General features: G+C 40.3%; 1 protein-coding gene across 24 annotated transcripts; it reads left to right on the top strand.

Moving 5' to 3' along the window:
• The first annotated feature begins 395 nt into the window (after positions 1-395).
• On the top strand, positions 396-22381 carry PTER (phosphotriesterase related). 24 transcript variants are annotated; one of them, XM_017817171.1, is made up of 8 exons: positions 477-492; positions 881-934; positions 7912-7955; positions 9584-9691; positions 11398-11874; positions 14239-14504; positions 17883-18023; positions 21539-22381. In XM_017817171.1, the coding sequence occupies exons 5-8, from the start codon at positions 11443-11445 to the stop codon at positions 21747-21749; spliced, it is 1050 nt and encodes a 349-aa protein (XP_017672660.1). In that variant the 5' UTR covers positions 477-492; positions 881-934; positions 7912-7955; positions 9584-9691; positions 11398-11442; the 3' UTR covers positions 21750-22381. The 24 variants fall into 24 exon arrangements, with proteins under 24 accessions (XP_017672673.1, XP_017672682.1, XP_017672678.1 ...); XM_017817172.1 differs by lacking the exon at positions 881-934 and having other exon boundaries at positions 414-492; XM_017817180.1 differs by lacking the exon at positions 477-492 and having other exon boundaries at positions 829-934; positions 9589-9691.
• The last annotated feature ends 506 nt before the right edge of the window (positions 22382-22887 follow it).

Genomic DNA, 22887 nt, shown 5'->3' on the forward strand with positions numbered 1-22887 from the left:
GGCACAAAGCACTGCTGCACCTCGCTCCACGGGGCTCCTGGGAACGGGGAGAGGGCCCAGCGCCGGGCAGCCAGCCGGGCGGGGCCCGCAGGAAGCCAGAGGGGCAGCGCTGCCGTCCCGCTCCCGGGCCGTGGGGCAGCGCTGGAGTCCCGTCCCGGTGCCCGGCCGTGGGGCAGCGCTGGAGTCCCGTCCCGGTGCCCGGCCGTGGGGCAGCGCTGGAGTCCCGTCCCGGTGCCCGGCCGTGGGGCAGCGCTCCGCTCCCCTGCGCTCGCTCGCTAGCCCGCCCGCCCGCCCGCCGGGCTCCCCGGCCTCTGGCACCCCCCGCCGCCCCCCTCCCGGCCCGCTCCACCACTCGCTCCCGTGCCCGGGAAGTCCCGCCCCGCTCGGGGCGGTCGCGGCTCCCGGCCAGCCGGGGCCCTGCCGGGGTGCGGTGCTGCCGGCGGAGGCTCCTGCTTGTGGAGGCTCCTGCCTGTGGAGGCTCTTGCCTGTGGGGTGAGCGGCGGGCTTCGTGACCTCCCGCGGCCCAGAGCCGCCTCCCGGGCGCGCCCTTGTTGCCCTCGGCCCGACAAGGCGCCCGGGCCGGGAAACTTCTCCGGAGTTGAGGGGCGAGAGCGGCTTTCTAGCCCTGCGCTACCGGCCCAGGAGAGCCGGGGCGGGAGAGCGGGAAGGGCTGGCGGTGCCGCGGGGCTGGGCAGCGCAGGGGCGGGTGCCGGGGCTCGGGGCCGCCGCTCGGTGCGGGCCAGGGCTGTGGCGGGGCCCGGCCCAGCCCCGGCGGAGGGGGCGGCTGCGGGACGAGGGGCAGAGCGTGGCCGGGACAGGGCGCTGAGTCAGGAGTGTAAGGGGATGAACACCTCCTTCTCTCTGGAAAATCGTTTCACAGGACCAGATGACAGTTACCAGCAGAGTAACCTTCGAGCTCAGGCGGCTTAACTGTGTGAGTGCAGCTACACTGCTATTTTTACCGCTGATTTTTAATATTTGTACTGTCATAACAAGTTAAATATTGGAACTACGTCCCCTCTAGTACTTCCCTCCCGACAGTCCCCGAGGGTGGCTCTGGGAAGGAACAAATGCCTCAATCCAAAACTGGGACCTTCAGAGCCTGCCTGCAGTTCGCTCTCCATCTGGAAGCACCCGTATCCCTGTGCAAGATGCTTCCAGAGTTGCTTAAGCTTGACAAGGCTCAACGGCAAAGCGCCAGACTTGCCTCTGAGCCTTGTTGGGATTCACACACTATGCATGTTCTCCGTGGCCTGGGGCGCACTGCCCTTTACAGGACACACAGCTGTGGCAGACTCTGCTCTCTCCTCCTTTTGCATGGGTTTGGTGAGCGCGGAGGGGAGCGCAAGTTCTGAACGAGGGAGGTTTAGGTCCCCCTGCCAAGTCTGCTTCAGTACTGTAGCCAAGCCGCTGCTGGGCAGTCACCTTGTGTGTTTGGCAACCCCTCTGCAGCAGGTCTTGATGAATTTGACCTCAAGTTGAAGCATACAAGTCCTATTTGTGAGGAACTCAGACGAACCTAGCAAGTATTTGAATGTATATATGATCTCTAAGATACTTGTAAAAATAATTATTCTTTTTAGGTGTCTGTTGTTAGGGATGGTATCTTCTGTATGCTAGAGGCTTGTCATAGCTGTTGAACGAAACAAATTTTTAGCTAGAGGTCACTTGCATTTGGGAAATTTTGTTTTACTTGTTTGGAATTCCCTTCTGCTTTGTGTTAAATACATTATTCAATGTTCTCTGTTGTCATATGTTCTGTAGTGTTTAAAGGTTGTTGCCTTCTTTGTGCTGGAGGCTGTTTCAGTGATGGGTGAAGTGATGCTTCTAATAGGTAGTTTTGTATCATTTTGTCAGGTACTTTGGGATTGTTTTATGAAAGAGTACATAAATGTCATTTATTATTATGAATGCCTCTCATGGTTTGGAATTTAACAGACATAATATTTGCCATTATGTCACCATCGTCACATTCATTTTTGTGGTTGTAATCAAAGATGGCAATAATGGCATTCAGATGCTTAATTATATTTTATGTAGGTGACCAGTTCTAACTTATTAAATTAATGCATGGTGGAGCAGGAACAAGTGTCACTGCTTCCCTCTGTGGTTAGGGAGCCATCAGCTTGCTTCTCACACATAAAAATCAGTATATAGTGAAGCATATGGCACCAGTGAGTTCTGTGTTTATTAAAGGACTATTTCTCTGAACATTCTGTGAATTTTGTTCCTTATTTCACTTGATGTAGATCTAAAATGTTTTTCCCACCTTTCAAAACTTGAAATACTGAACAAGCTGAAACGAAGACTTCTTAAGGTTCATAAAAACAGTGAGACTTCTACTTTCATCAGACTGGCCACCTGTCTGGTAGGGGGAGAATAGAAATCTGTCTAAACTGTGGAAACCTAAGGTTCAAGTCCCTAGTTTGATTCAGAGCAGTTTTGAACATTTTTACATTTTCTGTATTTCTGGGTAACTGGATTGCTAGCTATATTGGAAAGAGAAGGGAGTGTCCCATCTCCCTAGTTCTAAGTTACATCTGCTCAAAAGTGGTAGGGTAGGTTTTCTTCTTTAATGTCATTTTCTGGTCACAAACTAGAAAGCTTCCTCAGAATTTTCTAAGGAGTGGCCATGTCTTTGGTCTGATAGTAATATATACGTGGATAATAATCCAAGAAAAGCATTTTATCCTAGCAACAGCTGGGATATTTTTTACAAGTATTTAACTACTTGGATAAGATGGAAGCAAGAAGAAAGGCCACCACCATCATCCCACATATGACAGCTTCAAGTAAATCACAATTTTTAACTTGGATGTCAGAGACCTGTAGAATCACTCTTCTCAAAGACACTCTGAAGCCCTAGTTTTGTTGAGCCAAAGCCACAGGGTTTTTCCTGAACTAATTTCTGTGGAGGAGGGGGGACCAAAGAAGAATGGTACTGCTGAACTACTCTCCCTTTTTCTGCTCTTTCAGCATCTTACCTCAAAGTGTAAAAGGAGAATTGTTTTATCCTACAGTTGTCTTTGCCTTGTCCAGTGTCACTGCAGTGAGGATTATTCACCCAATTAAAGGAATTTGACTCTTTTCCTTGGTTTGATTTGTGTACCTTCTGGCTGATGGGTCATTTTCAGATGGCTCTGGAAATGTTCGACTGGTTTTAATGCTTGAACTCTGGTGGTTTGTAAAGTTTATTGCAGGACTTTGTTCTTGGTTATTCACTTTAGACTGGGTAGCAAGGATTTTTTTAATTGTGTGTGTTGGTTGTTCCTGCTATTCCACTGCTGTACCCCGTTGGGGGTAAGAACTTAAAAACAGCAGGAGTTGTGCAAGCAACAGGTTGTTGACTTTGACCACTGACAAAGCATGCAGACTCTGTAAAGGCAGTCTCTAAGTTAAAAGATACTCATTAAGTTACACACATCACCTTTACATTTTCCCTTGACTCACATTAACTTTTCTTTTGTGGGCTAGTTTCTTGTTGGAGCAGAAGCAGACCTTGAGAAGGGCGTTTAGGTTCCATTTCCTTATGCAGCCATAAAGAACAATAGCAGTAGAAACTCTGAGGCTTTTCTGAGGATGTTTTTTTTCCAGTAGGTCTTCAGATTGGTTGCAAGTTTTGTGATGTAGTTGTTTGCAGTAGTGGGACATTGAGTTTAGTTCTGTGCATCTAAGCTTGTCACTCACTAGTAAAGAAGGTGGTTTTCTGAAAGTCTCTGGTTATCTCAGTTGCTGCAATCTGCAATATTGAATGAAACACTGAACTCAATCCCCATGCTCTTTTCCACCTTCACAGGTCTCAGTGGATCAGTGACTGGTATGTTCTGTTGCAAAGCTGACCTTGAGGTTCATTCATATGAATTTGCTAGCTAGTAATGTCCAGTCTTGATCAGGAGGTAGTAACGCACATCAGTCATCCATTGCTTAGAGATTTGTGTGGTGAGAAGGGTGATACCTGTTCTTTGGTGTCTTAGACCTCCATCCCTTTTCTCCTTATTTCTGCATGTTAAGATCATAGAGGGATTTTATGTGGCTCTTGGTGATAGGGCTGTACAACTGAATGATAATGCTCCACCCAACATGCTTACTGAAATGTTTAAGCTCACATGAAAATCTGTGTATGTGACCTTAAGTAGAGACGAAACTAATGAAAGTCAATGAGAATAACAGCAAGAGTAGTGTTTGATGTATACTGGTTTCAAATTTGGAATTTAGAGGGAATGAAGACTGGATATCCATTTCTGAAAAGCACAGGCTTTTTCCTACTTCCTGTTGTCCTAGCAGGAAAGAGCATATGTGCTTGTAGCCCAGAACCCACGAGAAGCAAATATGATTCCATTTAGTCTTAAGAATACAAATGTATGTATCAACATGCAGGACATAGCCCATATTTGCATATAGCATAATGTGACTTCAGTTCTGATTTTTGGCCTAAAAACACTATGTGTGCATGTAAAATATAATTAATGTAATGTTTGACCCTGGAGGAGAATTTTTATCTGACCTTTTATTGAGAGTAATTTTGGAAGCTGCCCAAAATGTAAAATCCCCTGAAGTTCTTCTAAAGGAGATGTTAATGAAAAAACACTTACGGGTATGCTGGTCTCTCTGAGGAAGAGAAACTTCAATGTGACTTTGCTCAGAGAAGCCTAGATTTTGAGACTGTTATCTGCACAGAAATAAGGTAAAATAGAAGTCTGACTGTTCTAGTCACAACAGCTAAACTTTAACCAAATTGAAAAATTGCTCATGGTACAAAGTGGCTTAGATTCTGCTTCTTGGGGCAAATCACTATTGGCATACATGGTCATATGCTGAGCACATGTGCTTGCTTTGATCCAAAGGTTTGGCCTCTGTACTGCGAGGTCAGTATGAGGGGCTGCACTTGTTCTGGTGTGGCAGTTCAAATGTAAGGAAGCAGTCTGGTTTTTATATATGACCCTCAGACTGGGTGAAGCTGGAAGGTCTGTCTGTCTGCCACTAACTGAGCCACGAAGGGAATACACAGTAAGAATTTTCACGTACCTTTCAGGGGAGCATTTAAAAGCTTTGCTTCTCACTTACCCAGCTTCTCATCCCGGAGTGTGCTTTCTGGAGGTTCTGAGGGCAGGGGATCAATATATTGGCCTTTCCCATAGGTGTACTAGTGTTTAAATTTCTCTTTAAGTGACTGCTTTTAGGCTGTAAAACATGTAATGTAACTCAAGCAGTGTAAATGGTGTGGTGTGTGTACCTGCATATTTTGCTGGGACTTCCTTTTATCACTGTAGGATTATATAAGGCTTGGGCTAAAGCTCTCCTAATTTTTTTTCATAGCACATACAGTAACTTTTTATGTAGTCTTACTTTTAGTATTCCTTCTCACTTCCGTAGTGTAAAGATTTTTTGGTTACTCAATGCATATATAGAAAGTCTAGTGAAAAACAATATTTAGTGTTTCTTTTAGCTTGGCTTCTTAAGGAAATATATGCTTCTGAATGGTTTGGGGACCAGAGGTAGGTTGTTGAGGGCTACAGCATTAACCCACTACTCTGAGTGTGTTTTGTGAAAAAATGTGGCAAGGTAAGGATAGATGATGCTTTTAAAATATTTAAATAGGAGGTCTCTAGGCTTTGAATCTCTTGGCCACTTTCTACCTGGTTGAGAGATTACACATATCTGAAATGGTGAAGTTCTTACTCACTGCACAAAGATACAGCCACCCAAAGGTGGGAAAGTGCAGGTGCCCCACTAAGGGAAGAGCTGCAACATATGCTCCTTTGGGGTTAGACAGGAGTCTGTGTAGGAGAGAGGCACTGTAAGTGTTCCCTTCCTCTCTGATAAGAGCTTTATTCAAGGCATGAAAGTTCTCCCATGCGACATCGTTCCTTAGGACACAAAGCCTTGCCTCAGTGTTGATGCCTGTGTTCATACTAGTGTGCCCTTGTCCCCTTAGTACACTTCTGCACTAGGCAAGGGGCCATACTATGAAAAGCTGTCATGATACTTTTTTTTAATTAACAGGGTATGAAGGTAGTTAAAAAAAAAAAAAAACACTACTTCTGAATAGGTAAGATTATTTTCCTTGGCTCATTTTTCTGAGTTAGCTTGAAGTTCAGGAAATCATGATAATCTCATAGTTCCATTTTGGGAGAGGAAAAAGACCAATGTCTCTTCTGACCAATGGTAATTCTGAAGATGAGGAAGAACATTTAAGACTTTAATGAGAATAATCTCTCACCTTCAGAGCAGTATATCTGCCGTTTTCTGCGGAAGAGACAGAAGTTTGCCCAGCAATTTGCATTTTGTCAGTACTTTTACCCCATTTTCAAATTCTGTTTCTTGGGCAAAACAACCCCAAAGCAACATAAGATAAGCTGTTGTCTCATGTAACATAGAGACAAACTAGTAGTGGTGTAAGGGCGCCTGTGTAGGAGTGCAGCGTCACAGGCTGTTGGACACCTTTGCAGGGACTGATACAGAGGTAATTGCTGGACTAAATGATAGGTGAGCCTGTGTCTGTGCTGGAGCAGATGCAAGTCCAGTCATACTGCTGCTCTCACCCAGCCAGCTGTGGTGAGCTCTGCTCCACAGCCCCTGTAGCTGCACTTCCCTGACGCTGTGCATGAACAAAAAAGCCATGCTTATTTCAGGCATGTTTGTCCTGTAATTAGCACTTGTGAATACATTTTTGAAGAAGGTAAAGCAGATCTGACACCCATCTGCTGGAGAAGTTAGAAAACTTGCTTGTCTGCTGAGGAAGAGGAAGAACTGTGCTGGCAGTATTGAGTTCCTTTCACCCTGTAAACCTCTACAGGGTTGGCAGAAACAAGGGGGAAGAGAGAAGTTAATTTTTTTTAAATTCTTCCTGACATACTCTACCTGTGTTCTCTTATGCTCTGCCTCTCCTCTTCCTTTGCCTTGCTGACTTTTTCCCTTGTCCCAAAATGTTTACATTTGGGGAACGGTGAGATAACCCAGCACAGACTAGCTAATGGTAATTACCTGCAGATGTGTCATATATTTCTAATTTGTGGCTCTTCCATGCTCTGTAGGGGTTGCTCAAAGTAGAATTGAATGCTCAGAACATTTCCTTCGTCTGTAAATATATAGTGAACCTGCACTATGTCACATTTCCCAGGACTGCATGGTTAAAAAGGAACGACCTGCTTAAAATGCTCTTGATGCAACCAGGACAGCCCTTGTTTCTAAATGGCAGCCGTATTTAACTTTTTCTGGATACAGTAAATACCTCTCGAGCCATTCTTTTTGCTTTTTTGTAAATTTTATGTCACAGCAGTCTGGATTTAGTGTTGCTGTGATCTCACATTGTAATGTAACGGCAATAAAATGATTCCCATACCAGTCTACAGAGAATCTGTGCTAATGCCATTAAAATGTGCTTACCGAATCAAAACAAATGCAGCATTAGCATGTGGAAGCTGTGTTTATGTGATTATAATGTTTCAGCAATATGAGATTACTGTAGGAAGCAAACCCAAGGAGACTTCCCATTGCAAGACCATTAAAATGACACAATGACTGAAGCGCAGGTTTCAGATGGGAAAAACGGAAACACAGATCTTGTCATCAGTATTCAGGCAAAACATCTATTGAACTCAGTGGAGTTTTTACCAGACTCAGGAATGCAGTACCATGACCTTTTTAGCAGCAAGTGTCTTTTAACAATACCTCTAGGAAAAATATTTACTTCAGCAATATTTAATAATTGATGGTGAGAGTTGTATTTTATGTACCATACATAAAATATGGTGGTTGTAAAGATTTGTCCAGAGTTTATCACAAAACTGTTAAGGTATTATTTCAAGGCTGTTGTGAAAAAATACGTTTTGGTTATATCTTAAGGCAGTTCTCATTTTGTTTTTGTCTGAATATGTAATTTTCAGGAAATATTTATTTCTCTCTTTATAGAGCATCTGGAGGACAGAAGCCTTGGTCTATGCAGGAGCACCTTGGTAATACCACCACATAAATTAGTGATTTTCAAAACCAAAATAGCTATTATTTCCATATATGAGCCTACCTGCTTATCTTCTGTCATAGAAATCAGCACCTTTCCCTCTCACATCAGACTGGCTTAAGATTGGGGAAATATAATTCACATGTCCTGTGTAGGACCATCTAGAATATACTTGTCTTGTCCAGGATTGTTTCTTGGCTCCCTCCTTAGTCCATGGAAAGAGGATAATATAACAAAAAGTAACTTGTCCTGTCCTATTACAAACACTCAGAATAGCCTGCATGAGTTGCCTGTGAATATGTCTTTCCATCTCCACTATGAAAATGGTCTAGATGATTGCTCTGTAAAAGACATACATCATTTTAGATGGCTAAATGAGGTGATATGAATTCAGTCCTTGGTGTATGAAAGAAGAAACTTTTTCAGAAGAAAGTTCTGTGGAAAACGTGGCATGCAAGTCGTTAGTAAAGCATATGATAGTTGATTTTTGTAGTAACATATACATACTTAAACTAAGCAGCAATCATTACTCCTTTTAAAAGCTATTTGCACCTAAAATCTGTTTTAAAAACACTCAATTAAATTCTGATTCCACTAAGTGAATCTTATTAGGAATAATGTATCATTATTGCATAATCAGGGTAGGCTGGCTGTGTAAATGACAGTAGGGAAGATATCAAGACAGTGGTTTTAAAAATTATTCCAGTCACAGGTTGTTGACTGTCTTTATTTCTTATAATTCTTTTATTAAAAGCAGTGGGTTTCTAAAACCGTGTTAGTAAGCAGGCACAAGCATTAATATTAATCATATTTTTCATGCAGATAAAATTAGACCTACTTTAAATGCTGTTTGTGTCAGTTTCCATTTTTGTGATTGTTCTTATATTTATAAAATCCTTCATCTCAATCAAAAGGTTCTGTAAATTCTGTATGGGAGCTGTAATGTGAAATCTAGAGCCTAAAAATCAGCAGGTTTGTGTCTACAAGAGAAACCTGGCACTGGAACTGGTAATTTTAGATGTTTCCTGCTGTTATAAATCAGAAGACAGCAGCCTCAGGCTATAAGATGATCTCACATGTGCAACCACAGGTCTTCATAATGGGCAAACCAGATTAATTGAGGGTAGTCTAAATTAACTGTGTCAGAAAGGAATTAGTGGGAACAAATACTGAAAGTCAACTTTTCATCAAAGGTATAATCTGAAAGTGAGCAAAAATTCACATTCAATTAGAGTGGCCTTTTTGAGTAACTACAGTATTAAATAGCTAAGTAACCGAAGTGGAAAATTGTTAAGGAAACAGACTGTAATCAATTTGTGCAAGCTTTATCAAAAGAAGTTAAATACTTGCATATTTAATTGTATGAAAAATTTGTATATGGGTTTGTTTTGCTAACTTAATAAATTGATTGGAAAATTCTCAGTGAACATGGGGAAAGAAAAGTGTGTCTCTGATGCAGAGCGTAGTTATCACTCTTTATGCTGTCAGGGATTTACTGAGTGCCAGAGTGTAGATATTTAACATTTAAAATAAAAAAGGCAAAAAAACCAAAGGTAACGCTTAGAATTGTCATTCACTTTGCTGTGCATGTAAGAATGACTCATATCACTGAACTTTCTCCAGAATAGTAGGTTGCTCTGTAGAACACCAGCCTTGTTCAAGGATGGAATTAATGACTGGGTTGGACAGCTTAATTGAATTGCAGCGAGCAGCAGTTTCTGACTGAGACAGGTATTTTGCTTTTAATTGTTTGCTTAAGAATAATATTTTCTGAAATCATGCACTTCTTATTTGGCAAAAAAATAAATCATGATATTAATCAGCCAGCAGTCTGTTCTATGAGAGTAATTATTCTTCTGCCTTCTCAACCAAGTTAACACACTGGTTTAAGAACGAAATTCCTAAAAGAACAGTTCTTCATAAGTAAGTCTGCTTTTACACAAGGCAAGTAAACATAGTCAGTCAGTCGTTTCTTTCTTATGGATGGCCAAGTTTTCATATTACAATAACTGCCAGCATCACAGACTTCACTAGGCAGGCGATAGCTGCCTTTTCCAGGGGCTGGATGGCTCTTGTGCATTGGTGCTCTGACAGTGACTGCTTCTCGTGAGATCAAAGTACCTCCAAAGAGGTCTTGATGTTCCTGTGCCCTTTGATATGTAGAGTTCAGTGCCCTTCAGATTTCAGTTTTTCTGTCATCCTGGTGGATTAACTTTAGCAGTTAAAAGGAAAATGTCCTCTGAGGGCTTTACCAGTAACAAACCCATGTTTATGACATTATTCACTAAAAGGGAGACAGGAATGGGAAAGACCTCTCTCTTTAATCAATAATGCATGCTCTAGTTAGTTCTTTCCTCTGGACATGATTAAACATGTATTTTGTTTCATAACTGATGATTTTGGTTGACTAGGGATTTTAACTATATATCCTCAAGCCTTTGTGACTAGTATCAGGAAGATCTAACATGAACTCTCGCTCCCAAAAGGAAAAAAAAAAAAAAAAATCCCAATAGGGAGATCTGCAGATAATTCCAGCCTGCAGTGAGTCAGGCCAAACTGGCATGGGGCCTTTGACATGTACCAACTGCAGACAGTAGCCTCAATGTTTGTCTTTGCCACTGCTCATTTAAGGTTTTGAGAACTATCACTGTTTCCTTCATGTTAGAGATGAATAAAAAAGTGTCTGAGATGCTGAGCCATATAAGTTAAGTGTTAGATTAAGGTCTGTACTTAAATGGTAAAATATTTGGCCAGTGAAGCACTTTGACTTCTCCACCACTCTTTGGGGGCCACACTACATCTTTAGCAACTGTTGTCAGCCTTAGAGGAGTTGTCCTGGGCTGTTCCAGACCTCCACAATGCAGCTGCCGGAGAACCTGAGCCCTGTTGAAGCCAAAGGAGCAGGTGATCACCCTCATCCCTGCATTCTGCATACAGAGGAGCAGACAAGGTGCCCAAACACAAACAGCTTCCTTGGTATCTGAGGGAGACAGTGAGTCTTGGAGGACAGAGATAAATAAACTGAACATACCAGTAAGAAATATTCAGCCTTGGTGCCAAGCGTATTCATCTGGTGGCTCAAGCTGACAAGAATTGACAGCTGCTGAGAAGCAGTGAATCCTAAATGAACATACAGTGGTTGTTACTAAATAGGAAACATTTGTCTTAATGTGATACTGACTGCAGCACAGTAAATGATGATGATTTCCTTGTACTGGAATGTGATGTGTTTACGTTGCTGGAGTACCAGCACAAGTGCAGTTGGGTAAAATCAATGCCTTGGTTTTCATCCTGACCACTCTGCTGCGAACAATGTTTGAAAACATCCCGGTGAATACACACAGTGTGTAGTTATGTGTGTGAGAGAGAGGGAATTCAGAAATTGCCTGAGAAGGGTTTTCTGAAATGTTTTTGTTTCCTCTCTTTTTCCTTCTCAGACTCTTTTAGGATCTGATTTTTTTTTAACCTTTTGTTGAAGAAAAATGCCTTCCTCGAGAGGGAAAGTGCAGACTGTCTTGGGCCCTGTGGAGCCAGACTGCCTTGGCTATACACTGACTCATGAGCACTTGACTATGAACTACAGCAGCTGTTTTTGTCCACCTTCTCCAGGCCAAGAGCCTTTGTCTGATGGGCCCATTGAGATGAAGAACTTGTTTTGGATTAAGCAAAATCCCTACAGCCATAAAGAAAACCTTCTTTTGTATCAGGAAACAGATGCTGTGAAGGAGGAGCTGTTGCATTTCAAAGCAGCAGGTGGTGGGACTATTGTGGAAAACACAACAACAGGAATTGGTCGGGATGTGAATACTTTGAAGAAACTTGCTGAAGAAACTGGAGTTCATATTATTGCTGGTGCTGGGTTTTATGTAGATTCCACTCATTCTTCTCAAACACAGGCCATGACAGTGGAGCAGGTAAGTCTTAACCATTGCTTGAGTGTCCCTCTCCTGTGAATTATCCGTGGGTAAGCCAAAGTTGGACAGAAGTTCCAGCAAAATAGATGAAATACAGAGGTTCTCAATGTGAAAAACTTGGGAACAGCATTACTGCTTGTGTGATATTGTTGGAAATTATATAACTTTCCTGATTTGTTTCATGATCCTAATTAACCTTTTAATTGGTTGTTTTAATTAATCATAGGTTGTGTGTTAGGCCTTAAATCATTTTTTGCCAGCATATAGCAAAAGGTTGTCATAAGCAACTTTTTTGAGAACATAGCTTGGGAAAAGTACTAAAACTAAGTTTTCTTAAAGTTAACCCTGATATCCTTCAATGAACAAAGCCCATAAGAGAAAGATGTATTGTTGAAGCTGGACATCTGGAAACAAGGACCTTTTGCAGAAACCAGCAGATACTTAAGAAGGCTAATAAAGGCTCAGTATTTGTGTTGGAAAATCCCTACCAAAGGAAAAAGATACTAAAAAGACTAAAAGTGTGAACTAATTAGCATAAGCAACAAGAGATTTATAACCAATAGTGTATAGAATTGTAGTTAATGAAAGGGAATTATGTAATTTAGAGCCAATGGACATTAATTTCTTTGTTAAAAATGTATAAATAAGTGAAAAAGTGCTGTATTGGTGTCTGTATGGAGACAGGATTTTTGTTGGCCACATAGACACCCAGCGCTGCAAATAAAGAAATGCCTTATTAGAGGCAAGACAATATTAGAGGGTTCTTTTATTTCCTATGATTTCTAAGGTATTTGGCAACAATATAGCTGGAGCAGCACTACTTGCATGTGCTGGGGTTATCTGTCAGCATTTCCAGTTCTTAAGCTCCATTTTCTCAGAGGGATTTATTATAATGCAACAGTAAAAGGAAAATAAAGTATTTCATGTGTGGACATCTGGTACAACACCAATTATCTGGGTTTTTTTACTATTTTTAAGGAAGGAGTATATCCTTGCTAGCTCTTTTGTCTTTTTTTCTGGCTAATTGTTTCCCAGTGAGTTTACCCAGCATTCTTGTAAAAAGCATAAATAATCGCAATATTTTTAGGTCAGTTGTAAATCATTGGTCTGCTCAGGCTGTGTGTTATATCTCTCCTCTCTGTCACTTGTCCAGGCTTTTCAGGGGAGTCTACGTCAGGTTGTTTGTATTGTGCCCAAGACAATGTGTTAATAATAATTGAGGTCCCCAGATATTCCTATAATAATAAATATTCATTCATCTTTTATTAAGAAAATGTGATGATGGAGACAAGAGGGAACAGAAATCTCCAAGGCAGGAGGCTGTGAATGTGAATGAACGGAGCTGAGAAAAATTTTAAAGATCTGTTACAGTTCACAAATGAGTCAAATTCATTTTAAAAATCAATGGTCAAAACTTGAGCAGTGCTGCCAACAAAATTGGACCCTAGCTGGCCCAAGCTGTATGCAACAGTCCTGCTTTTCCTAAATGTTCTTCCGTCACTTGAAATTTGATACAAATAGTTTTCTTGAGGCAAAGGTTTCCCTTCTGTATTTGGGGGATTGATGGAGACCCACAGATGTCCTGTACTGAGCACTTCATCCAGTCCAGAAGGCGGGTCACCATCAGAACCATTTTTTGCTCAGTTCTGAATGTATGCTTAAGATGTGTGGCCTATTCTGGAAAAGAAAAGCTAAAGCTTTTATAACAAACTACTTTTATTAAGAGATTCTGATCTCTTTTTTTTTCCTGTGAATATTTTAAAAGCAAGCTAATTTTGACCTTGTAAATTTGTCAGATAAGCTTTGGTTTTGTGGTCCTGAAGTCAGCAGAGCTCCTCTTGTTTTACATCCACATTCCCATAAGCGGGATTTGCCTTAAATTTGTCTCTTCGGGATCTTTGCCAGAGTTTTTCCCTTCCCTGTCTGAATGACAAGGTTTCCTTATTCTCTGAGCCCTTGTTTTGCAAGAAATTACATTGAATTGTGTCTGGAGCCAATTCACGAGTGCAAAGCACAGGTTTGGGAATAAACTAACTTTTTTTTTTAAAGAAAACTTACCTCAGGCTAAATCACAGTACAAATTATATGTAGGCCAGTGTTCTTGGCAGACCTGGACAAATGTGCGAGCGGATACTGTTAAATTAATTTGCTTCTCTCTTTATTTTGGTCTTAGTGAATGGCTGGCATAACATTAGTTGACAGAAACCAGATTTTAACTACAGTGTTTTCACACACCCAGCTGTTAATTAAATAAGTTCAGAAAGACCTTGGGAGTATAACAAGTACAGTGTCCATAGGCCAAATTTGATGCTATTTAACACAAATAGTATTAATAACCAAAAATCTCATTTTTCTGTTCTCTAGCTGACAAACATTATTGTTGATGAGATGCTCAAAGGAGCGGATGGGACTAACATCAAGTGTGGTGTGGTGGGAGAAATAGGTTGCTCCTGGCCTTTGACTCAGAGTGAACACCGTGTGCTCCAGGCAACAGCACAGGCTCAGTCACAGCTTGGATGCCCTGTTATCATCCACCCTGGCAGGAGCAGCGACTCGCCTTTCCAGATTGTCCGCATTCTGCAGGAAGCTGGGGCTGATGCTTCAAAGACGGTCATGTCTCACCTGGACAGGTAAGCAGACTATTCTGCTGTCCATCCAGCAGTGTTGCCACAGCTCACTGGGGTTTACGGAACTATGCTGGATATAGTTGACATAATGTATTATCTTCAAGTTTACTGTCTTAAAAATAAGTGCTTTTATAGAGCTTGGTTGGCGTCCAGCACTTCAGTCAGGATCAGCTTTTAGATTCCTATTGATGAAGAGACTTTGGTATTTTAAATGCTCTCTTTGAAAGCCTGGGAGAGAGATTAGGAGTAAGTGTAACCACATTTTAAAAATCAGAATTCCATTAATTTGTATCCCTGAACAAATCCCTGTATTTACAAAGCATTGGACATTGAGCAGCTCTCACCAAATCAGGTGGGAAGTTGCTGGGCTTCTAGCATTTTTGAAAACTGGATCACTCTTAAGGGCCTTACCAAAATCTCACAGAAGCTAATGGAAAACTTGATTTTGCTGGATTCTGGGTCAAAGCAGAAGGCAGATTTTTAATGTTCTGCTACCAGACAGAAGAAATATTGCTTAAAAAGAGAATAGTTGGGTTTTGAATAGTTCATGGTGTAGTCCGGGTAGCTAACTTACAGCTTTCTCAAGAACAAAACCCAGGAGCTCCACATCAGGCATGGAGAGAAACTGGGATACTTTTTTGTCTCCAGCTTAGAAATACAGCCTCTATTACCAAATTAGTTTTGTATGACCTTGTGTTGCTCACGGTGAGCTGGAATATGTCCAAGCATTGATTAGTTTGGCCAGTTGCTGAATAATGGAGACTGTGGTCATATGATTCTCAGCAATTGGATTGTTTGCCCTCAGTGTGAGTGCAGTATAGGCAACAACACTGTGCTCCAAATTTCTGATAGTTGTAGGCTCTAAGAGGTAGCAAATTGAGGTACAGGTGTTTTGTAGGCAAAGCTCCTTGTTTTACTTATAAATGATACAGACTTCCTTTATGTATTTACCTGCATTCCATTGTATCTATGGCTGTATTTTCCTCCCCTTTTTAAAGAAAAACTGATCACTTAAATCTTCTAATGAAAGACAACTGAGAAAGCTGCAGATATCAGTACTTACATAGCTATTTTGATAAAATATAAACATACAGTTATGGTTTTTTGCCTTTATACATTGTTGTAAATTGTTGAATTAAGTATTTTAAGAATTAAGTAATTTATTGGTGGAAGTTAAGCAATATAAGCAGGAAAATAGTCAAGACAGTGGTGCAGTTTCACTTACAGCCACTGATGCACAATATGACATTTCCTTATATCTCTTTCTATCATTACTTTCACACATTCAGGTTGGCACTTGCTATAACATAAACTACTGTGAAGTTTGGCTTTCCAATGTGCATTTAACATTTTAAGTCTCCTCCAGTGAGAAAAATCCATGTGGGAGCATCCCAGTCCTTTAAATGTGAGATAAATTTGTACATAGCTCCACATGCTTGTCTGCATTTGACATAGGCAGAATGGTAGTTTGCAAGTGGATTTACAATGAAATGATAAAGCTAAAATACTGGCTACCATGTTTTGCAATTTAGCATCTTAGAACAAAAGGTAGCAAGTGTCCATAATGGAATATGTGTCCATATGGTGCAGTTAAAGGCTTGGAAGCAAAAGCTATTGAGCCTTGGCTTTGGCCATTCATTAGGGGTTAAGGTTAAAAAGGTATCTTGGTAGGGATCAACATTCATTCACTTTTAATTTTGTTAGAAGGCTCACAGCAACTGCTCTGAGTATGGGCTTCATAATGGTTTGGTGGCTGTCCCCATGGGGATTTACAGATGAGGCCCAAACTACAGAATGCTTCACTGTGTCCTTTTCCGTGAGCTCAGAGCAGCTCAGGCACAGTGTTGCCCAAACATCCAATTCCAGCACAGAGATCCACAATCTGAGCTGGGTACTGCTGCTGTTGCTACATTCCCATAGCTCACAATGGGACCCAATGGCTGATGAAACTAAGCTCTCCAGCTCTTCGTTAGGACAGAGCACCAAAAGCATGACAGTAACAATAGTCTTAAAAAGAAGTTGTTGGGCTGTGATTTTGAAATATATTGTTGGGTGTTTTTGCTATTTGCACCAGGACAGAATACTCTTGGCAACTGTCTCCCCATGAACCAAGCAGGGCTGGATCTAAAATAACCTGTTCTCTTGCTCTGCAGTTGAAAAAATCATTTGGTAATAAATGTTCACTCTCTGTAAACTGTAATATTTATTTTAAAATAACATTTTTTATTAATTACAGTTGGCAAGTCTTAGACTCCTGCTGATGGCAGGCTTGTTTGAACAAGGGTTTTGTCTCTCTCAGCCCATCTGTTCCTCCTACTTTCAGTCCTGTTGTTAAGTCATAATATTGAAAGTGTGACATCAGTCATTTCCATAGCAACAGACTGTGATGTAATTGTATAGGGTAAAACTACTTTGTGACATCAATACCTGCAATAATAATAAAAAAAAAAATTAACTACTGCCCTTTTGGTTAACTGTGATGTTCTTGTGGAAACTTGGTTTTTAATTAGATGAAAAAAATTGTGTTGTGGCTATAAAGATTAAATTGTATCATTTGAGTGTTTTTGGTTTCCTTTGGACAGCTTATCCACTTGGTTAAAATGGTTCAAAGAAAACCCAGAATATTCCAGAGAACTCTTATTTCTGTTGCTGTTCTTTTCCAAATGAGTGATATGTGTTAGAAGCTTTGTTCCTTCACTTTTCAAATCTGCTGTAAAGCCCATGTCCCAGGCACTCACAGTGCCATTATATATTTTGGTGAGAGCATTTCCTTAAGGCGTTCTGGCCAGATCCCAGTGCAAACAATGATATATTGCTGTTCTAATGGCAATCTAGAAACATCACTGTACAGAATAGAAACTAAAGACAAAGTTGTGTATTACCGGTGTGTGATGGATGAAACAAGCCCTGGATGGAGCTGTCTTCTGTAAGTCTTTTGGGAAAGTAAATCTGCCTTGTGTAAGTAATCCATTGTCTTTTTTTTTTTCTAAATGTCACTATGAATTAACCTCCTCCTTTAATGTCCTTCCTGGTTAGGTTGTCTGTTGAGAGGGTTAATGATATCAAAAGTAAGTAACTTTCCTCTTTCCATTTAAAGATTATCATAGATGTTTTCATTATTTCATGGGGAAAGAGTTGGGGGTTTTTTGGTTTTTTTTTAAAATGCATGAAATCCCAAATGAATGTGAGAGGGACAATGCTGTGTATCAGCTTAAGTTGCATGTGTCAAGTAGGAGTCCTGTTTTTCAAAAGGGTGAATTAAATCTTAGATTATTGTTTTTTTTCCTTGCAAGTAGGAGGTCACAAAATTACTGTCCTCATGCCATGAGATATTTTATTCCTGTTTTACAGCGCTGACTCTGTGTTATATATGTTCTGCAGGACCATATTTGATACAAAGAAACTTCTGGAATTTGCTAAACTTGGATGCTATTTAGAGTATGACCTATTTGGTACAGAATTTCTTCACTACCAGTTCCATCCTGATATTGACATGCCGAGCGACAATGAAAGAATTGCAAGGTATCTGCTCCCATGCAGTTTAAGCTATAGCATGGCCATTGACAAAAGCATATTATTGGTACTTAAGACCATCACAGAGTGATTCTGCTTGCTGTTCAAAATTGTCTTCTTTCATACTAAAATAATGCCATTTCCCCCTGCTGCAGTCACACCCTTAGAGCAGCATGTATCATTTCTTCTATCTGCAGAGGAAGATGCAGAATCATAGTGTTGTACAAAGTTACTTGAGAAGAACATCAAAAGCTTTTTTAACTTCATTCTCTGTCCTAATTCCATGCTGATCTGGTTGAATTTTATAATTTACCGCATTTATACAGTCTGTTTAAAAAAAAGGGTGGTGATACTGGATTTATGTTAGGGTTTGGCTTTTATTTGAAACATAGCATTGGAAACCTAGTGCTGCTACTAAGCATCATCTGAGCCTGTTATATCTCCTCAGTAGTGTGCTAACCCAGCAAAACTTGCTGGTTGTTTTGGGTGGATTTGATCCTGTGCTTCTCTCCTGAAAAACTGACTTTTTTTTTCCAAGCACTTTATCACTTTTTCACCCCCTTTCCTTTTGCCCTTTCTCTCCTTTGAAGGATGCAAGTCCTGTCTCCTCAGAGCTCTCATGCTCCTCACACTCACTCACAATGTGAAAATATTGGCCCCACTGGCAGGATACCTCTTCCCTGCTTCTCATCAGCCCTTGCAGTCTCAGCTCAGCTGCACAGCAAATCTGTTGTGCTGTGCTAACACAACGTATTGCCAAGGAGATGCATTCTGTGCAGAAACTGTCTGAGAGAAGGTAGGATCAGCTGGGAATGGGCACCTCGCTCTTTCCACTCTATCTGGAGGTGTGATCCTTCTGTGCTGTTTGTCCACAGTGTTTGTGAGCAGTGAAGTGGCAGGTTTCTGAGGGTCGAGGTGCCATCCTGCCTCTGTCTTTTTACCTTCCAGAGTCAAAAATTGTTCTTATGTTCTCCTTGATGAGAAAGATTTTATGATCTCTGATCACTAATGAAGTAAATTCTAGCTTCCACTTACATTTCAGACATAGCTTCTCTCCCCCTCATTGTCAGATTAACCTTGAAACTAATTTCTGTTTTCAAACTGTTCTCTCCTAAGAAGGTGCTGTGGTTACTCTTCCACTCACTGCCAAGCATTTTCTGCTGCTTTTCACACTAGGAATAGTTTCTCTCTCTTAACAGTGCTCTCAGTCTGGCACTCAGTATTTTAAACTGTTGCAATGAATCTGCAGTTTTCACATTTAGAATGGATAAAGTTGCTCCCTCTCCTGTGCCTCCTACCCTCTGCTGTGCCATGGAAGGTCAGCTTCTATGGAAGCACTGCGGAATACATATAGAGAACTGGACTATGCCTTGGTTAACAAGTGCTTGTTCAACCGTGGCAGAGTTTTCATTCCATCCATAATACTTGCTCAGCCACTGATGTCTCTCCTTAAACTCTCTGGCATTTGAGTATTTCTTGCTGCAGGCTGTTCACAGGAAGAAGTGACGAAAAGTTTGTCTTCTCATTGTATGGTGTGAAAATGTGCATTTGAGTTAGAAGTGCCCCTAAATGGATATTGATGCACCTACGATGGACTCGAGATGGCAGTGGCAATATCCTTAGGGTTTTGTTTTGCGAAACAGCTCCAGAGAGGTAGAAATCAAATTGACCTCTGTATGAAAATACATAAGGGAAAATATATCTTCAGGTCTTTTCTATTCAAAACATAAACTTATGTAGTTATAATGTACCTACTGAACACAGTTTAGCCATCTGTGTACTTCAGCAGTTTGACTGCAATCTACTGCTAATGCAAGTAAAATACTGATTTTTGTTTAGGGACAGTTTTAATTTGAGTCAGAAGAAAGTACTAACTAAACTAAGGAGCCTTGAATACAAAATGGAAAGGATCATATGCCTCCTCAACCCGTGAAATTAGTCCAAATATGAAAGAAGATGATTCTAAATGATGTTTGGTCAGCAAACAACTTAGTTCCCCCAGTGCCATTGCTCTTACTCTCTGTTGAGAATTGGAACAGGCTGCCCAGGGAAGTGGTCACAGCACCAAGCCTGTCTGAGTTCAAGAAGCATTTAGCTCTCAGGCACATGGTGTGATTCTTGGGGTATCCTGCAAAGGGTCAGGAGTGGGACTCAATGATCCTGATGGGTCCCTTCCAACTCATCATATTCTATAATACTATTCTATAGCCTCTCTGTATTTCAGGCTGGAGTAGATACTTGTGATGTTTGTAATGCTATGGTATACATAGTGTTGTGCACTCTGTGGCACTAGTTATGGTGTTTTTTTCTGAAAGATGATAATATTTTACCAAAATCTATCCTATGTGCTTTCTTCCTGCTGCCCATATTGATTAGATCCTGCTACATGTATCTCCTCATAACTAATTGCAATAAAAACCGACAGTAAGGGCTTTCAGATGCAGCGTAGTTACTTATAAAACTGGTGTCTGTTTTCTTGTTGATCAAAGCACAGCCAGGAAGGTAAGAATCAGAATTTCACAGTGCTGGCAAATGACTGAATTGGAGGCCTACATGAGGAACAAGCACTTTCCAGGTCTGGTCTGTCTGTCTCTGCCACTTCAATGCAGGAATCTACTGCCAAACTACACTGAAGCTTACTGGGAAGCTTAACAGTTGTGTAATACAGGTGTTCAGACTCACCTAATAAATTCTAAAAAATTAGCTGATCAAGGATTAAGGCTACCTGAGTGAAACATGAAACAGAAGGACTTACAGAAGTCCTGATACAAGGGAGTGACCAGACGGATTACTTCTTTTTCCAGGCTGGCTTGTCATTTTGCCAAACCTATTCAGCTGGGTTGCCATATTCACTCCTCTTATTTCTTGGCACATGCTAGCACTGTGCCATGCCAGTCTTATTTCTGTTCTTCCTTAATGAATATCTTTGAAATGTGTTTGGATGATAACTGTCTATATGGAACATGATGGTGGCAACTTCATATTTTTATTAACCTGGTTTGCTAAATGGGATTTAACTGAAGATGTGGAAGTATTTGTGCAATTGAGCCAGGCTTCTTAAAGGACCTGTCACACACAGTCTGGTCATTAGCAAATGTAATTGGATCAGCTTTGTGACGGCAGGAAGAAGTAACCTGCTGAGAAAGAGTTTAGGTAGGAAATTATTACTTACTCATGTATATAAAACCTGTGTCCCATGCATGGTGATGCTGAAGCTCTTGAATTCCTCTGTGAACTTCATGGGACTGGGAATGCAAAGCCATGTGCCAAATGGAAAGAGTTTTCCTTCTCCATTTTGAGATGTGTGGTGGTATGTTTTCAGAGGTGGGGTTTTTTCATGCAATAAAAAATGTGTTTTAATTTCAAGTGAATATAAGGAGTATGTTTTCTGACCACCTAAAATAACTATTTTCTGCTATAATAGAGTCCAGCAGTACAGTAATATAAGAAATGTAAATCCTGGTTGCTTCTGTGCTGTTGCAGAGTGAGAACTTTCACTGACAGGTGTGCTTTTAATTTTTCAGGATTCGTACACTGATTGATGAAGGCTATGAAGACAGAATTCTGATGGCTCATGATGTGCACACCAAGAACAGGTTGATGAAATATGGAGGTCATGGATATTCACATATCTTTGAAAATATAGTTCCTAAAATGCTAATTAGAGGCATATCCCAAGATAAAATTGATAAAATACTCCTAGCAAATCCAAAGCGGTGGTTGACTTTTAAGTAGGAATAATGAATAATTATTCCTATTCTGTAGAGAAGCTTGATAAAATTCAAATTTCTTTCCAGAGAGCAGTCATTTTAAAATTTGGTTCTTTTCAGAGAAACTGAAAATTATTAAGGAGATGCAAACAAACTGATTATAAATTTTCTTTTTAATTAGAACATCAAAATTGAGTCCTGTCTCTGCATCTTCTCCCTTCTGGAAATTTGTTCATGAGTGATTTACTGAATATGAGCCTACCTCAAAATCTTTTCCATAGAAATTTTAAAATAATTGTTTCAAGAGCGTAATCTAATACTATTATTGAATGTTACCCCAAACTACTTTTGAAGATGCACCACCTGGACTTTGAAAGAAATTATGGTTTTCAGTTAAATTTCCTGTCTCTGGGGGCTAATTTAATCTTTGTAACACTGACAATCTTCTCATTATCCTTGTATTCTTTGAGTAATGCTTGATGAAAGGTCTGTAACTTTTAAATAGCTTCTGTAGACAACACAAGGCAAAAGAAATCTCAAATCTAAAAAGGTAATTTTTTTTATAATTTAACAATTTACTTAATTTTAACTGAAAGTGTAAAAAATACATGGAAAAATATATTTTTGAATAAAGCAATTTGATGATCTCTTAAACTATGTGCAGTATTATTACAGATGTCTTTTTTTAATCACATTTTTTTTATCATGAACTTTTGGAATCTCACAGTGATCATGTAAAACTTGACACAGACCAGCTTCTTTTTGTAAAGATGCAACACCAGAAGTCAAAATATATTACATAATACAGTTTTAATGAGTTCTAATAGTTATAACAAAGGTTGTGATATAAGTCTTTACAAATCAGTATATCAAGATATGATGAAAAAGGAAGAAATGTTTGCCTTATATGTGGTTTTTACATAAAGCGTGTTCTTTGCTCTTGTCTAACTTTAACCAGGGCATGTGATCTATTCAAAAAATGGTGTTATCCAGTAGCAGTGGGAGCCTGATTTCAAAAGTTTCTTCAAATTTGACCATATACATCTTGTAGTATTGAGCCTTTCCAATAAACACCTTAGTAAATACGCACTGCTGGTTGTGAATGATCTCTAGCTTGGTGCATTGGTGTGTGGCACTACATAGAGGATCTCTAGCTACACTGC

The sequence above is a fragment of the Lepidothrix coronata genome, unplaced genomic scaffold (assembly GCF_001604755.1).
Source record: "Lepidothrix coronata isolate B3197 unplaced genomic scaffold, Lepidothrix_coronata-1.0 Scaffold59, whole genome shotgun sequence".
In the NCBI taxonomy this organism is placed as follows: Eukaryota; Metazoa; Chordata; class Aves; order Passeriformes; family Pipridae; genus Lepidothrix; species Lepidothrix coronata.